The sequence below is a fragment of the Thunnus maccoyii genome, chromosome 15 (genome assembly GCF_910596095.1).
Source record: "Thunnus maccoyii chromosome 15, fThuMac1.1, whole genome shotgun sequence".
Taxonomy (NCBI): Eukaryota; Metazoa; Chordata; class Actinopteri; order Scombriformes; family Scombridae; genus Thunnus; species Thunnus maccoyii.
In genome coordinates this window covers 17777217-17794936 of record NC_056547.1, presented here as the reverse complement: position 1 = coordinate 17794936, position 17720 = coordinate 17777217, and the positions used below count along the sequence as shown (strand labels likewise).

At 42.3% G+C, this 17720-nt stretch overlaps 1 protein-coding gene across 17 annotated transcripts in view; it reads right to left on the bottom strand.

The window, feature by feature from the left end:
- Window positions 1-2559: 2559 nt before the first annotated feature.
- Window positions 2560-17720, bottom strand: part of clasp2 (cytoplasmic linker associated protein 2) — a 59827-nt gene continuing 44666 nt past the window's right edge. For 2 of the 17 annotated variants that reach the window (XM_042435380.1, XM_042435381.1), the window contains 19 exons: window positions 16320-16426; window positions 16154-16177; window positions 15857-16012; window positions 15178-15269; window positions 15026-15089; window positions 14251-14310; window positions 13917-13919; window positions 13244-13407; window positions 12641-12719; window positions 9013-9156; window positions 8693-8836; window positions 8431-8537; window positions 7315-7456; window positions 5460-5640; window positions 5169-5362; window positions 4948-5076; window positions 4530-4736; window positions 4139-4255; window positions 2560-3050 (listed from right to left, as the gene is read on the bottom strand). In XM_042435380.1, coding sequence (XP_042291314.1) covers window positions 2973-3050; window positions 4139-4255; window positions 4530-4736; window positions 4948-5076; window positions 5169-5362; window positions 5460-5640; window positions 7315-7456; window positions 8431-8537; window positions 8693-8836; window positions 9013-9156; window positions 12641-12719; window positions 13244-13407; window positions 13917-13919; window positions 14251-14310; window positions 15026-15089; window positions 15178-15269; window positions 15857-16012; window positions 16154-16177; window positions 16320-16426 — 2192 coding nt within the window. In that variant the 3' untranslated portion in view covers window positions 2560-2972. Of the gene's footprint in view, window positions 3051-4138; window positions 4256-4529; window positions 4737-4947; window positions 5077-5168; window positions 5363-5459; window positions 5641-7314; window positions 7457-8430; window positions 8538-8692; window positions 8837-9012; window positions 9157-12640; window positions 12720-13243; window positions 13408-13916; window positions 13920-14250; window positions 14311-15025; window positions 15090-15177; window positions 15270-15856; window positions 16013-16153; window positions 16178-16319; window positions 16427-17060; window positions 17124-17528; window positions 17637-17720 lie in introns of all 17 variants that reach the window. The other 15 variants (XM_042435364.1, XM_042435365.1, XM_042435368.1 and 12 more) reach the window with 15 other exon arrangements.

The following is a 17720-nucleotide window of genomic DNA, read 5'->3' as shown; positions in this document are numbered from 1 at the left end:
ATCATTCTGCACAGTGAAGCTCAAATATCCAACTGTAGGAAAAAGAAGAAAAAAAATGTTTTTAAGTGTAGGGGGACAGCACTTGAAAATAATGGTATTACTAGTAAAACCGGTAATACCATTAGTCATGCAATTCATTTTTAAGGCAGAAGGACTCCTTTCAGTGTTATATTATTATAAACATGCTGTATATTATATCATTACGGTGGTGCATTAACATGTAAGCAGCATTTTAATGTAGCTGGTCCAGATTAAGCTACTGTTGGGCTGTTTAATCCTTAACAATGCATTTTCTTTATAAATTGACCACATTTAACATTTTGCATGTAAAATTGAAGCTGCAGAATAACTGAACTGTGAGATAAATGTAGTGGAATAAAAACTACAATATTTCTTTCTGATTGTAGTGGAGTAGAAGTAAAAAGTAACAAGTACTCACATACAAGATAGTGAAGTGCAGTATTTGAGTAACATCACAAGTCACCACTGAATGCCACCACTGAAATGTAATTTAATATGTTTGCCTAAGTTAGGTAATTGTTTTGACGACATACAGAGTATTAATATATACAGTATGCAGGGACTTGGCAGGAGGTGAGTGCTGGGAAGCCAGGAGGTTTACAGGTCAGACTGGTACGGTATCTGGGACCCTGTTTAGCTGCACATAAATTTACAGCCAACAGAACAGATGCATACATAAAATTCAGCACCGGGTTCTCAAATAGCGATGTTGCATAAGACATAAATGTCATTTTTAACAGCAGATGTCTGGATTAACCCACTTGTATTAACCAACACATACTGTGCAGATTTTCCTGTAGATTTCTTTGAGGCAGTTTTTGCTGTATGTGACTCTCTAACACCAACTAATCAATCATGGCTGAGTCCACTTCAGAGCCAAAACAAAGTCGAATAACTGATTGACAGAAATTCCATCTGCAAATATTTTGAAGACATTTCTCAAGCAAAAAAGCCAAACATTCCTTCGTTCCAGCTTCTCAGTTGGGATTTAGGAAAATGCGATGTACATTTTTCACCAATTTCTGACATTTTATAGACCAGATGATTTATCAGTTAATAGAAAAATAATTGGTAGTTGCAGACCTAAGTGGTTCCCAACATTTTGGCTCGTAGCTCTTTAAAATGACCATCACAGATTATGGACTTGAGTTGTGGGCAGTGTGAGCAAATAGGGATTTTTCTTTCTTTCATTTCAATGATTTTAGAGGCCAGAGGATGTGAAACCATCCAGTACTTTACAACAAAAAAGGCAAAAACTAGAAGAAAGTCAGAAAAAATAAGCTTAATTTTTTTGTAACAGTTTTTTCTTTCTTTTGTATCTCATTTAATCATCTGGTGACCCTTCAGATTTATCTTACGACCCTTTGGGAGCTCTTGACTCTTTGGGAACCACTAACATTGAATATAACACTTCCTGTGTGCAACAAGGTAAAGGCTGTAAATAGCAGATATGGGGATATTATTGCTTTTCACCATTTGACTCCATCCCACTACGAAAATCAAAAGAGCCAGGGCTTGTCATGAACTGTACACGTTCTTTATTTTAATGTAAGCACAGCTTTGTAAATGCACAGAGGAAACACAACAGTGAAAACTAGAATGTTACAAGAGGAAGGAAAGAAAGACACAATGAAGAGGAGAAGAGAAAGGGTGACATGACGTTTTTTTTTTCCAGAGCTGTAAATAATACATTTCTACAAATTTCTCAGCAGAGAAAAAAAAATAAGTGTGAGAGAGAGAGAGAGAGAGAGACTACTTCACGCGCAACAGAGAGAGAGAGAGAAAATAAAAACAAGGATGGGCACAGGTGCGCGCATGCACCCCCCTCCCACACAGGGACTCTCCTAAATGACACTGTTATTGGATATTCCATTTTAATATCATATATAGATACATATCCACTATGTGATAATAAGCCATGTCCTGCCATACTTCATGTAGCAAGCAGCACGCATCCATCTTTCCGCCCAGTGTTGCCCAGAAGTGGACTGACCCGAGATGAGCTGGGAGAAACGGAGTACACTGTGGATTTTTTTCTAAAAGGGGCGGACATTGTTCACATTAATTTAAAATCTCAGTCACACTATTCTGACTGTGAATAGGACCCCGATAAAAAGATCTTTTTAGTCTCATGCATAGCCAAGCACATAACGCCTCCTATACTTTGGAATCTGCCTATGTACTATATTTGCTATGAGCAGGCATGACCCACTGTGACTCGCGTTAGTGCTGTGCCGGGTTGGTCGTACCTTTTAGGCTCATCAGCACCTTTTAGAAAGAGAGAACGTGTGTGTGTGTGTGTATGTGTGTGTGTGTGTGTGTGTGTGTGTATGTGTGTGTTTGTGTGTGAGAGAAACCTCCAAATATTAAAAACTGCTGCAATAAAACCTCATGGCATTAAAGAAATCCAAACTATGACACAATGTAAATTTACATTCCTGTCTAACTGGCCCCGCTGTTCCAGCAAGGAACGAGACAGGCAACCATTCGTTCATCTCAGCCCCCCCCACCCCCCCTCGCTATATCTAGATCTTCAGAGGGGATACTGTCGTGTTAGGAAGAGGGCCAATGGATATGAAGGAGGTGGAGAGGACGGACATCTTCATCCTTGAGTGATTAGTGACAAACCTGGGGCTGTATGTGTGTGTTTGTTGATGCTTAAGCCAACTTGAAGAGTTCGGTTCAGTGAGATCAGGGTGGATCCTCAGCGATGGTCAAGAGAACTACAACACCTCCTCCAACTCCTCTCTTCTGCATCTTGCAGTGGGGGCGGGAAATGTACAGTACGAGGGCTGTGTGTACTTATATTTATGCAGTTTGCTCCTTTTGAGAGCGTGTTAGGATGTGTGTTTTTGTTCTCGGTCTGTGTGGGTGTGAGCTCATGAGCAGATGTTTGTTTGGTGGGCAGAGTTGCAGTTCTGTGGTTGCCCTGTAGGAGGGCGCTGTGTCTCCTATAGGCCCTCGGTTGGGGGTTCACTGCCGCTGGAGCCGGACTGGGCACGCTTGATGTACAGATTCAACAGCTTCAGCTGCAGGTGATGACAGACAAACAGAACAGAGGATGGAAACGTCAATACGTGAAACTCTACAGGTTGCAAGGAAGTCATATGAGGTGGATACTGAGGGGCAAACCCACATCGCAAACCAGTCAAGTAGAAACATAGTTCCTCAAGAATGTTATCATGCAAGACCTTCACGTCTTTACATGGCACATTATTGTAGAGCTGCGATGATAAGTTGATTAATCAATTAGTCAATCGAAGGAAATTAATCACCAACTATTTTGATAATCGATTAATAGTTTTGAGTCATTTTTTGAGAAAGAATTGCAAAATCCTCTTGTCCAGCTTTTCAAATGTGAATATTTTTTTGGCTTCTTTAGTCTTCTATGATAATAAACTGAATATCTTTGGGTTGTTGACTGTTGTTCAGGACAAGACACCATATTTTAGGTTGCATCTTGGGCTTTGGGAGACAGCAATTAACATTTCACTATTTTATTTTACAGACCTAATCAACAACTAATCAATGAACTGAGAAAAATATCATTAGTTGCAGCCCTAAAGTATTGCATTTTAACAGGTTAAAATATGGAGTCTTAAGACTTTAAAAGCATGTAAATGTGTTGAATTTTCCGGCAATGTTGACTCATATTTCCATGACACTGACTTGCACCGCCAGGCTCCCCCCTCTGGGACAGATGAGTCTGAAGCTGATTAATTCTCTACTGATCTTAACTCAACTCCTTCATACAATTCATTTTTCCCAGACTCTCATGGTTTTGCTTGTTATATAACATTCTATTGTAACATCTTTTAATAATAGTAGTGGAATGAAAAAGTATAATCAAATATTAGTTTTGATTGAGAAAGAAGCATTACAGTGAACGGAGGGCAGTAAGACTGTATTGCCACACTGGTTTCCTTAAATCATGGTAAAAGTGTACAACATACTACATTTAAAATGTGAACATGCCTTTAAGTTAAGATGCCAGTAAGATGTGTGTAAAGACAAAGATCCTCTGTGGTAATATGCACTACAGACGATTCATTTTTAGCCAACTGGCTAACTGATACTGATGTAACTGATAAGGCTTTAAAAAGTCAGGTCCGGTCACCTTGCTGCTGGTGAGTTGGCTGAGGTGTGGTTTGAGGTCCTCTCCTATCACTGCGTAGATGGCCACCAAGCAGAACACACATGCTTTCCTCACGCTGCTCTCAGAGTTGTCATAACCCTGTTCAACCAGATAAAATAGATTACAAACCTGCAGAACACTTGGTGCAAAACAAAGCAGTCAGAGAAAAGTATAAATGCAAAAATGTGTGTGGGTTGTGTGTGAGGGAAGGAGCTGAATTAGTTTTACAAATTCTATGAAAGAAAAAAAAAAGTAAGTCACTAGAGTTGCAGAGAATACAGAAAAGCTGAGAGGCTTTATTTAAAACAGTAACACTCTACTGCAATAGATTAAAGAACAATATACAAGCTGTGTGTGTGTGTGAGTATTTTACCTGTATGAGTCCTGGTACTATCTCAGGCAGCATGCTCATCAGGCCCTCACGAGGAACCCTCTCAATCACCTTGGTCTGCATCTTGATGGCAGCTAAGTTAATGGGGTAGTCAGCTGACTGGATGATGGGACACAACACTTTGATACACTGGTCTGGACTGATGGACAACGCCAACATGGCTGCCGTCTCCTCTGCTGCTCGAACCACCTGCAGGAACACACACGCACAATGAGTGTAGAAGCATAAAGGATGATTTGGGCTTGGATTGCACGTAATTTGTCAACTGTGTTAATCTAATGGAAATGAACAGTATATACTTTTGTTTTGATGATTTAGCACCATCTCTTCTTGCTCTCTGATGGTCTCACGATAAAAACAGCCCTTAAGTAAACTAATGTGTGTGTGTGACTCTGTGTACCTCCTTGTGGGGGTCTTTGTGTGCCTCCAGGGCCTTCATGATGGTGAGCTCTGCGTAGTTCTTGAACCTCCACGGCTGCTTGCTGAGAATCTCCCTCAACACCCGCAAAGCCAGCGTTCGGATCACATGCTGGGAGAATGAAAAAGACTCGAGTTTAAGAGGAATGTAGCGTAGCCTATTAGCATGTCGTTATCACAGACTTTAGGTGAGCGTGTGTATACCTCTCTGTCCCCCATCGTCTCGAGCAGGAGCAGCAGGATGGTCTTGAAATGTTCGTCCCACACCTGTAGGGTGTTCTCGCGAATCAGCTTCAGCAGCTCGCACAGCGCCGCCTTCCTCTCCTCAATGCGCTCGTTGTGATTGGACAACTCCTTCAGCAGCTCGGCCACCAGCTCTGATTGGTCCAGGCTGCTATCTGCTGAGACAACAGACACAAGGGACTGAAAAAGTGTTGTAAAGTGTGTCTGTGTTGTTTTTTTTTTTCTTCCAGGTGTCAGAATGTGTTTGCGTACCGTCAGTGAGATGCTCAGAGTCGTCCAGGCTAGTGTCTTTGCGGCTGTGTTTGAAGGGAGAGTCGGAGAAGTGCTCGCGGGCTCCTCGGGGGCTTGAGGAGAGCAGGGGGGTGTTGAGGAGGGAGGTCTTGTTGTCCAGAGCCATGCGGCCGCCGTCCATGAAGTCTGTCCCGCTACCGCCCTGCAGGACGGAGACAGAATACAAATTGTTATGTTGGGGGAGGCTGAGACTATTTTGTATTCAGCAGGTACAGATGTTGGTTAAAGCAAAAGAAACACAAACAATCAGTTTCACTTTCTTTGTGTGTTTATCTAGATCAAAATGTTGGGTGAAGCTTCCTTTGTTTTTACATGTTGTTCTGTAGATGTGATGAAAACAACTCAGTGTTTGGATGTGTGAAGGCTGACCCATGGTGAACTACAGCGGGGCAGGGTGAAGAGGTTTAAGCTGCTCTTGTTTCTGTGTATATTTACACTCAAACCACTAAATGCCACTATCTGCGTGATAGTTTGATGAGTCAGGTGTGCTGTGATTGGCAGGCTGAGGACATGTGGGCTGATTAGATTTCAGATGCATCTCATGGGGAAAATGTCAGGAGGTCACACCTCTGTACTAGAGTACACCATGTCCTTACTGCAATAAGACCTGACATGACGTCTTAAGTCATAAATTTGGACTGAAGAAGTACATTACCGAGACAAGTACTTGTGAAATTATTAAAGAGGGGCTTTCTTGTTGAGAAAATCCTCGGGGTGTGGTTTTCAACAGCCAGGAAAATAACAAACAATAAACATGATTTTATCAGAGGCCTGTGGTAGATTAAGTTCAGTCATCAGTCCCATAAACACTCAATGTAAGCTTCTCAGTTCCCTCACAGGGGGAGTGGTGGAACAGATTGGATATCAGGGTCACATACAGTACAAGTAGCTAGGTCTGTGTGTGTGTGTGTGTGTGTGTCTGTGTCTATGTAAGCCTTAACTAACAAACTTTACTTTAGCTTTACACCTTAAAAGGATCAGACTGTCGATTTTCTACATTTTTCTTATTGTCAACAAATCTCATGTGCAGAACCAAACAATGAACTCATCTTACTTATAAGTAATGTGTGTGTATCCAAAGTCTGATATATCCTATTCCTCTGTGCCATCAGGTCTTTATATTTATTGATTTAAGTCATAATTCTGTCTCGAAGTAATGTATTAAAACAAATATTGCATCATACTAAGACTCAGGTATTGTATTAAATCCAGTATTGTACAATTTTAAACAATACCCAGCCTTAAACATGGTCGGCTGTGACATGAACCATGTCAATACAGAAGGCCCTCTGTTGCACAACACGACACAAAATATTATCAACATAGGGGAATTGTGATTTTAATGGATGCAGGCAAATTTCTCTTTTCCTTCTGCTTTCTCCAACACTTCTACTTTTTTTAATTTGTCAAAATGTTCTGCTAGTTTCATCAAATCAAACTACAACAACGAGCTCTTTCATGAAAAGAGAAACACACAAACTAGTTTTGTGGAGTTTCATGAAGGAATTCCCCAAGAGTTTGGTAATTTTTAACCCTACTCCTCAACACCATGACGCTTGTGATGCCGGCTGCTCTCCTTCACACAGTCATCTGTAAATGTTTCACTTTTGTTCTCATTCAAAGTCACGGCACCATGACCCGTTACGTAAAATCTTACTTACATACAGAGATATAGTTGATAATTACAAAAAACCTCCCATCCTTCACAAGAATATTTTACAGCCGTATCACTTCTCTATCAGCCTTGATAAACATACATGTACATGCATGCATCAAACAACAAACACACAACATTCCTTTCCTCTGCTCTACTCACCTCCTCTCCCTCCCGTCGTTGAACCGGTTCATTCATGTCCTCCTGGCTGCGGACGCTGAAGTTCTGAATCGCCTCAGTGACACCTTTCAGTGAGCTGTAGATGTCCTCCGAGTTCATGTTCTCTGTGTCGTAGTCAAAAGCACTGCGAACACACAAGGAAACGCTAGACTGAGCAAGAGCTGCATGATTATATAGCCGTTTATACTCTTACTGTACATCAGGAACAAGATCAATAAACTGATCAGGAAGGCAGGATCCATTATTGGCTTGATCCCTGACTCGCTAGAAGTGATCATTGAGCAAAGAACGTGTAGAATAATATATAGGAGGCTCATGAGTGTTATGCAAAATGAGGATCATTTAATGTACAATGTTTTTAGCGAGCTCACGAGCTCTTCTAGCGACAGGCTTGTTATGCTCAGGTGCTCTTCAGAGAGATTCAGGAAGTCCTTCATACCTGCTGCGGTGACGTTTTTTTTAATGAACACTGTCGACCATCCTGTTGATGATGACGATGATGATCTGATGTTGATGACTAGGATGGTGGTTGTACTGAGGATTGTGGTAATGTTGGTGTCCATGAATATGTCGATGTCATATATAACCACTAACATATACTAGTGCAGTCACACTGATGTTTGCACTATTTATTATGGTGCTGTGCTCTCCCCTTATTTTATACTGTCTTGAGAAGTGTGTCCGTTTTTCCTTTTGTCCTACCTGTTGTCTGTCCTATATGTATGTCGGCACTCAGTTTCCTCCCTGCAGGATTAATAAAGTATTTCATATCGCGTCTATCTTGACTTGATAAAAAGCTAGAAAAACATCATTTTACATACAGAGCACGACTAATTGTCCAAGAACATTCATGGAAATAAGTTAACTGTGTTTAAATAATATCCTGCTGACAAAATAACACATTAATGGATGAAACCATCAGAGAGAGAAGTTTGAAAAGATGGATAAAGGAGGAACTGAAGCACACTACCTCAAACTAACTGAGTTCATCTGGTTCTGTGTGTTTGCTAATGTGTCAATGGTTGTTAGATGGATTTTCCATTCTGATTAATTCAGGTGAGTTTAGTTTATTTAGACAAGACTTTGTGTGTGTGTTACCTTGGTGAGGGGGTGTTCTGGGAGGTGTTGGTGGGGGAAGTGACTGGGCTGGACCAGCTGGCTGGAGAGCGTGGGGTGTGGCGCGTCAGAGGGCTGCCCATTGGTGCCTGAGGAAGTGACAAAAAAACAGAGTTGACACAAAGACGTGTTCCATTAATGTCAAAGTATAATGATTTACAATCACTTGTGTCACAAGTAAGACAAATGAACCCCTCTTAACTGTACTGTAACTGTCAGGAGTGTGTGTGTGTCTGTGTGTTACCTGTGCAGCGTTGCCAGTGTTCTTCAGATGGTTTTGAAGCAGTTTGGTGGCTCCATCCTGAAAGGTTTTGGGCAGAGCTGCCAGCAGCATAGTGAACTCTGGAGTGTTGAGCTGGAAGAGGGAAATTAGCACCGACTGTGCTGCCTGTAACACAAAATACATCCCTCTCATTTAGAACGACCTGCGTGAACCAAAGAGGACGGCAATCGTTTCCAGTAACACAAGAATTAACTGTGGGAATCATGTTTTAAGGTGGCTTTTGATTTGAAAAATATGCAGCATTGCATCTCAAAAACTAAGTTGGATTTGTGTGTCAGGACCTTTCTGACATCAGAGCTCTTGGGTTCAGTTGTCCAGGTTATAATTCGGGAGACGGCCAGCCGAGTCTCACTGGAGTTCACAAAGTCAGGAGCATCCATCTGTAACGTCAGCGTCTCAATATACTTCAAAATGGCCACCTTCACCTGGAACACACATTTATACAAACCATTAGATAACATGGTTGAAACCACAGAAACTGTACAGCCAATATTCAGCTGTAAGTACAAACACAGTATCAACAAAACTACAAAGATACACATGAAAAATGGAGCATCAACGTTCACAGTCAGCATGTACAACAACCAATGATCTGATGAATCAGTGAGAGAAGATCAAAGTGCATTCATGGACATGCTTTACAATGCAGGGAAACCAAATGAATAAAAAAAATAAAAAAACAAATAAAACAATGACAAATGACAAAATTAAGAAACCAATAAATGCACACACCACATTCACCATTCACCGCAGGCTCTGAAACGCCACAACAACTGACTCCTGCCCTGATTGTACTCTTTTCTCCAACCCTCTCTCTTTCTCCGTCTCTCTATATATATGAACCTCAAGGACCAGAACTTCGTCCAAATCACTTAGCAGCATCGTGCGCGCCATATAATTGCTCCCCCCGGAGCGCACTGACCTGGCAGGACTGGCTCCAGGCTGCGGCCTGCTTGTCTAGAGAGCAGGCGTGGCGCCGCGCTCTGGGGGGGAACAATTTTACCACGGACCCTCCCCTGCCTCGCCCGCAACACGAGCTCCGTACAGGCTTCAGAGAGAGAGAGGAGAAGCACCGCGTCAATCAACGGAGAGACAGGGAGATGACGACAGGGGAGGGCAGGGGGAGACAAGAGAGGAAAAGGAGGGAGGGAGCAGGGAGGGAGCAGGGCGGGAGGGTGCAGAGAGTTTAAGAGGAGTAAAAAGATTGGAAAGCGGCGTTGGGCGATTCTGAAATGATTGAAAATCTGGCAATACAGAATATAATTGTTTATGCCACATGATGGCAGCAAAGAGCTGTAATCCTGCTAACTAAATCAACACAGAACTGATGGTTTATGAGGCTTCATGCAACAGTTGAATAACGACTGCTACGCTGCTGAAATGCTCAGCATCACATTTACATTCTTATTATTTCAACATAACTTTGGTTATGTTGTTGCGAGCAAAGAGCATGAGTTGATCTTGCCTGTCATCTCTGCATACACAGGCAGCTGTATTGTTCATCATTTTATTGAGTGATACTAATACATTTTTCTAGAAATTCATTCAAGAAACTTAAAATAACCAGATGGCAAATCCAGTAAAAATACATATCAGAAAAATGTAGGTACTTCAACATGTTTGAGAAAATCCTGTAAATCCAAAATTGCCATAAAACAGTCGTCCTATTCGATTTGCAATTTGCAACATCACCCACAAATTTGTACTGTGTCACGACGGTATATATATCATCATATTTCCCACCAAGTCTATGATGTGAGCTGATGCTATGAACTAAGAGGTTTCTGGAAGATACTTTGTCCAGGCAGTGGTACAGGAAAAAGTCCTCAGCATTCAAGAAGGTCACGATCTTTATGCAGGACAATCACAAGCGCCTAAGTACTTCACTGCTTGGTTAGCCGGCAAAGGCCTCAGAGATGACCGAATAATGACCTGGACCTCTTCCTCACCTGACTTAAATCCTATTGAGAACTTGTGGGCCCTTCTCAAATGTGAGATTTACAGTGAGGGAAGTGCTAATGCCTAATAGTTGACCAAACCATCAGTTGATGAGAAGAGTCTTAGACGACCGACCAAGTTGTCATTGGTCAGTTAGTCGCACGAAAAATTACTTTGGGTGGACACTGTAAATAGTTCGTAGTATGAAGTTGTTACATTCCAGCAGATAGCAGTAACGAAACACTTATGGATGCCAACTGCTGTAAAACAAAACAGAAGAAGTTGCAGGAAAAAACCCCTCAAAGCCCATTTGGGAGCTGCGCCTTGTCATTAAAAAGTTATTAGACTATGTCGGGCGGGAAATTATAAAGTGTGGGATCATTTTGAGCATGTAAAGGACGACCTCAAGTAACTCTGCATATAAAGATTCAATCATTTGTCACCCTAAAACATGACTTATCATCTGAAACATGTAAGTAACCTAACTTTAGCCACCTAGCATGGCTGCTCTAGATGGCCTACGTTCAGTCTCCTTGCTGGTTGTTCCAACACATTCAGAATCGTTAAAGCTTTTGCTGTTAACACTGTCGTTAACAGGCGGCTCACTTCATGCACTTGTAAAATTTATATTTTAAAGGCTCATTATTACGGTTTTGTATTTCTCTGTAATGTAGCACAGTGTTAAAAATGTTACTCGTAACATTATTTCTCAGCCCTGGAACTCAAACCATTTTCTGATGCCCCCCAAAAATATGCATTTAAATAATTACATTAATATCATAAACAAGTGACGACTAGTCGATTAATGGCTTGAACTAACAACTACTAATTGACAAGGAAAATCTTTGGTCGGGGCCCTAAAGACAACACGCCTCTTTGAACAGCGTGTGGGAGGATGTGGTTGGTGCTTCAGTGAAAACTGATTGTGAACAGATCAAGAAACTGACAGACTCCATGGACGGACAGCTCATGGAAGTTATTGAAAAGAAGGGTGGCTATTGGTCACTGAATATTTCTGAAAGGCCAAAAATGTTGTTTAATTGTCATTTTGTGTTACTTATTTGTTACACTTACTCTAAAAATTCAGAATAAACAAGTGAGTTGGGAAAAAATATTTTTGTAATTTAGTTGCCTAATATTTCTGCACACTAACAATTGTGCACACTTATATATTCCGCTGAGACAACCAAAACTCACTTTTTCGTTGTTAAACATTCAGGTTTGAGGTTCAATAACATTTTGGATTGACTGAGAGGATTGTATTTGTTGAACAATACAAATTAATCCTGAGGAAGACAATTTGCCAAATAATTGTGCACACAGTGTAGTTACAAAACAGCAAAAATACAGGACGGCAGTATGAGGCAAGCTCCCTTTGAAATGACAGAGGATTTGAATATAGTGAATAGCAGAAAGTATAAGTGACATTGCTGATAATATTCTGTCATTGCCCAAATAGCAGGAGGAAGGAAAAAGTCTTGAGAATGGGGTGAAACATCAGGCAGGAAAGGGTTTGGGAGGAGGCAGGATGAAAGAGAGCAAAGAGTGAGGAAGAGATGCTGATGGGTTGTTCTATCAGACGGATTAGTGGGAGAGAGGAGGAGGAAAGTACAAGAGGATGAATGAAGAAGTTCAAGGATTAGCGGAGGAGAGCTTGAAGGGAGTGTCCACACTGAAGCAGAGCAAAAGGCCTGTGGAGTGGCTAGCTGCAGGTTATGTCAGTCACTATCCAATCACAGCCCAGGATTCGGGGTGTGGGGGTTTGGGCAGGCGGAGCCAGCACGGGCAGGCATGAGGTCATATCAGTACATCAGTTACCACGGTTACAGAGTCCCTGAACTTCTAGCCCCCTGTTCATCCTGACAACCCACCCGTCCTTCACACAACTTCACAGCTCTCTTTCTCATACATAAAACACACACACACACACAGACACAGACAGACACACACACACATTAACTCCTCATTTACCTTGAGGTTGGGGGTCTGTGTCTGGTCGACAGTGAACCTCATGAGAATAGTGAACTGGAGGTCATTGGGGAAAGACTCTCTGCAAAAGAAAAAATAAGTCCACATTGACCCTGAAGTGAAGACACACAAACACATCTCTGAAAAGATATAAAGTAAAAGAACAGTGGCAGGTTTAATAATAGGGATAATTTTGTCTTTTTTTTTTAGAGGAAAACAATAATTTATATTATTAATCTTTCTCTCTTCAGAACAAACAAACTATTCTTTGACTGTATTGTACAGAAATTCATAATCTTAACCTGAATTTGGAACAACTGCTTACTTATTTTAAATATATTTATTTATTGTTTTCTGTGTATGTGACTTGGAGATTTTCTACTACTACTACTACTTCCCTGTCGTAAGTCTTCGTCATTCACATGTGCACTGATTAAAGGCCAATAGGAAACGTGCGTATGTGTATAGATGTCAAAGTAATGGGCTTTTTTTTTATCCAGCAAATTGGGTTTCTGTAATCCTCTGTCTCAGGAGTCGGGTTACTAATATACATTAAGTATTCAAATGCACAAAGTTGCACTGGATCTGTATGTAAGCGATACCCACCGTGTGATATCCAGTGCTCTCTGAACTTTGGCCTGTACGGAGCCCAGAAGGTCAGCTCCCATCTTTTTCAGCAGCTGCGTGAGCAAGACGAACAACCAGTCCTGCAGGTCTTCCTTATGGACCTGGATGAAATCTACGAGTGTCTCCAGGAACATGCTGAACACCTAAACGCACACACACATACACACACACACACACACTGCGGGTCACACAAAGTTTCTTACTCATCATCAACTCACTCAGTTCTTCATGCACACACGCATACAAGCAGTCCAGCATTTACAGTGTATTTACAGATTATACTGTTGAAGTAATATATGAAAGTAGTATTAGTTCCCATTGTGAAGTTAGTGATTATTTACTCATTATTGCAGCAGCCCGTATCATCATTCCCAATCACCAATTAGATCTAAATCACCAAACAATATTAATATTAGAAAACAACCACAATTAGACAATTAATTACACGACAACACCAATCAGACTGTGCGGTGAACATTTCTACATGCTGATGGTTGTTTTCAGCAGGACAGTCTAGTTGTAGGCAACATTATGTGAGGTAGGTTAGTTAGTGAGTGAGTGAGTGTTACGCTGTTGCCTTGGTAACTGGTTATCCAATCATATTAACGAAGCAGATTTTAATCCAAACAGTGCACTGATTGGCCAAACTTACTCTCTACAGAGAGTTCCAGAGTTGGGGGGGGCATGGAGGAGAGAGAGACACACATCTGTTAGCATCCGACAAAGTATACCCGAACGTACGCTCATAATCTCGGCATTCAATTCACACTTCCAGCTCAACATTTGCAAAAATATGTGAGGGTCTTCAAACAGGTAACAATGACATCATCTGAAAAACGGGAAGTGATGCTGTGTGCATACTTGAAAAGAGAACTGAAAGAAAAGTTGGAAAAAAAAAAAAGAGATGAGAAAGAAATGAAGTAGGAAAGATCTGTGACAGACAGATGGAGGCAGGAGAGAGAGAGATCCGTGGTGAGATGCAGTACCTTGAAGGAGGCTGAGCTTATACCGGATTCTGCCGTGCCGTACACCCTGCCGGAGTCTCGCTGAAATTCATCAAATCGTCAAACGTCAAACGAGGGGAAGGGGAGGGGACTCACACACCTTACGACATGTGTGAGGCAACGGCCACTCAAAACGCCGAAAGAAAAGTGGAGCAGTTAGAAAGGGGCGAATCGCAGCTGGTTAGTCAGAGAGAAGAGCTGGCAGCCCAGATATTTCTGTGTGTGTGTTTGTGTGTACACATGTGCGCTTCAGACTGCAGGTAGGGAGGGAAAGGAGAGGGGGTGGCAGTGAATGCAGTGAGCACAGCCGGTGAATTGGTCGCTGAACAGTGACAGAGCAATCCCACAGGGACGGCGAAGAGTGTGAGGTCACACGCAAACTCAGGCGTGGCATGCTGTTAGAAAACAGTGGGTTGCACGCTCTGCATGCCTGTGTTTATGTTTGTGTGTGTGTGTACTTTAGAGGATATATTTTCCCTGGTTTATCCCGTCTTTAAGTCTCAATGCAGTCAAGTGAACGTATTTAACATCTGTGGGTGTTTAAATGTGTCTGTGTGTGTTAACAAATAGATTCGAACACTTCCTTTGTTTTGGCAGAATCCGGTACAGTGAAGGATGGTGGGATAAACGAAGTGTTTGGAACCAAAGTAAAATCAAAGTGGGTAATTGATGAATCTATGTGCCATGGGTTTTTGTGAATGAGTGCTGTGTGATTTTGCGTGAGCAAGTATGTACCTGCGCTTGCATGCAACCATACCTTACTGTGAGGGTCCGCAAACATCCTGGTGAAGATTTCACACAGCCTCTTCAACTCTACCCGACTGCAGATACAAACAACAACAGTTAGATGAACATCACTAATCGATTCATCCTGAGAAAACACACCTGCCTGTCCTGTTCTCAGCTGACCTGAGTGTGCGTTGGTTCTTCAGCAGCGCCTGTAGGCCCAACAGCCCCTCCTTCCTCTCCGACCAGTTAGCACTGGCACAGCGGTTCAACACCTGGAAAGAGCCACAAATACAGACACACATCAGCAAAGGCCCGTTAAGACTTACATATGGGTCAAAGAGAAGTAATAAAGTAATAGAGGGAGAATAAAGAAAAAAAAAAACAGCATTGAGCCTGATTCTGAAGTGACTTAACTGTCTGGTTTTTTTTAGATTTTAGGTTTAATGAAAGAAAACAATGGAGTCAGTTAAAGCAAGAGACTCAATGTCAAAGCCTGTCATGAATCTCAGCATCAAGAACTCAAGTTCCTGCATTGATGGCAACGTTACATTATACTGTGATGCATGAATTTTAACTCACTGCAAAGCTGTAGTGAGCCAAGTGTTAGCGGATACAGTTTAGGAAATAATCCACATGTCAATCTGTATCGGAGCATCTTGGAGCAGCTTTTTGCTTCATTTTAAGTATACTCTTATTAATGGTCTAATCCCCATTTTTCAGTCACCACCACAGCTGCCAATAAAGTATGATTATTTTTTTCCAGGATAGATTGCTTGAAATCCAACATATTACTGCAACTGATGACTTTAACATCTTCGCAGAGTTCACAGTGCTGATGTGTACAGCTGTTGTCGCAAACCTCAGCTACGTCTTCTGTCTGTCTCATGTAGGTCGGGATCGCTCCTCCGTTCCTGGAGCTGTAGGACCTTTCTGAACAGGCGCTGGATGCGTCGCTGTTAGCGTCGTCGTCAGAGTACATGCTGTAGTTGTCATACCGCCGCCGTGCTGGCTTCTTCTGCAGGGAAAATGAAACTGGCATGAAATTAAACTGAAAACAGTAATACAAGGCAAAGGTAGAAAACATGCACTGATGCGTCTTCTCGAAGGAACACTGCTAAAGACAACACACAGGTATGAGGCGGGAGTAAATGCTGACCTTGGATCGCATGTCTCCCAACAGCTGACAGCGTTAAACAGAGGTAGAACAAGGGGTTAGTTAACACACAAACACACTCCAGTAGGTGTGAGATGCACATTTTCTGGAATGAGCACAGAGTTTGTGTGTTTTTTGTTTGGCGGTATGTACATGTGTGTTTTCATACCAGCGCATCAGCTAGAGCCTCTTCTACGTCTGAGCCGGTGTTGAGGACCCTCATGGCACTAACGGAAGAAGAGAGACGACTGGACTGACTGATGCCAAAACCTGATCCTGCAGACAGAGAAAGAGATAGAAAAAGAGGAGGGGTTGACAGAAGGAGAGTAGGAGAAATATGTTAAAAAACTTCCAACACTCAAGTTCGCCGACTCTCAGCCACTCATTGAACTGTCTCTCTCTCCACTGTCGATCCACCATTCAAGTAGCTCACTCTCCTCATCATCCATTATCCGACATTCGCTCAACCCACACACGCTACATTTCTCATGAGCCAACCCTGTAAGTTGATGTGATGACTTGTTAGGGGACATTGCAGGTGCCACTGGAGGGGGAGAAAGTATGATTGACATAAGGAGAACGCGTTGGTGTCCCTGAAGAGAAGGGACAGAGCTAAATAAAGAAAAACAAATGGGCATGGATAAAACTGGCAGGATGGTTGTCAACTGGCAACTGAACGGGCGGAAGCATGCGATTCCACTGGAAGGTTCGACATCCTGGAGCAGAATGTTGAAAATAAAAATAAAAAAAACAACAACAGAGGTCAATGGACACTAAAAGAAAACAGGTTGACGAAATACAGGAAAAGATGCGTGACACGAAAGAGAACAAAAAGAAAACGGAGCGAAACAAAAATTAAAGGCGAGGTGGGTGGGTGAGGTACGGAGAAATAGATGTACTCAGCCTTCACCTGCAGCCCCAAAAGCATCAGGTGTGTGGAGAGCTCCGGTGGAGCGAGAGTAGCTCCGCGTCGCTGCAACCGAGATTAAAAACACACACATACACAGAGTTTAACACTCACACACATACATACTTACACACACACACACACACGAGACCAATACACATAAATCCCCACACTGATCCAACAGTGTGTGAGAGTAGAAAGAAAGGCCACAAATCCATGTTGTTTACTTTATTTTCCTGCAGTTTTTAGGGTTAAAACTGTTGAGACTTTAATAAAGCGTCAGATTAAATCAGATACTGGATTCAAATAAAGGCCTACTTTTCTTTGCTTAGAGTTAATCTGGCAAAAAAAGTACCAAAAACCTCATGTGGGAAAAGAAAATTTTAAATATAGACACACTTCTTTGGTGTCTTACTCATCCTGATTTTACCACACATCCCTCCTGGGTATCTGTCCGCTACTGCTACTCACCGAGAGGTGTGAAGGAGCGTACGGGGCTGGTGTCCCGGCTGCTCTCCCTGCTGGCCTCTCTGCTGCAGCCCTGACTCATACTGGGCCGCGGGATACGACTGCCCCGAGCTAACGCCACCCGGGTTACAACGTCACACCGCAGCAGAGGGAATAAGGACGGGAAACAGGGGAAAGAAGAGCAGTGAAAGGAAG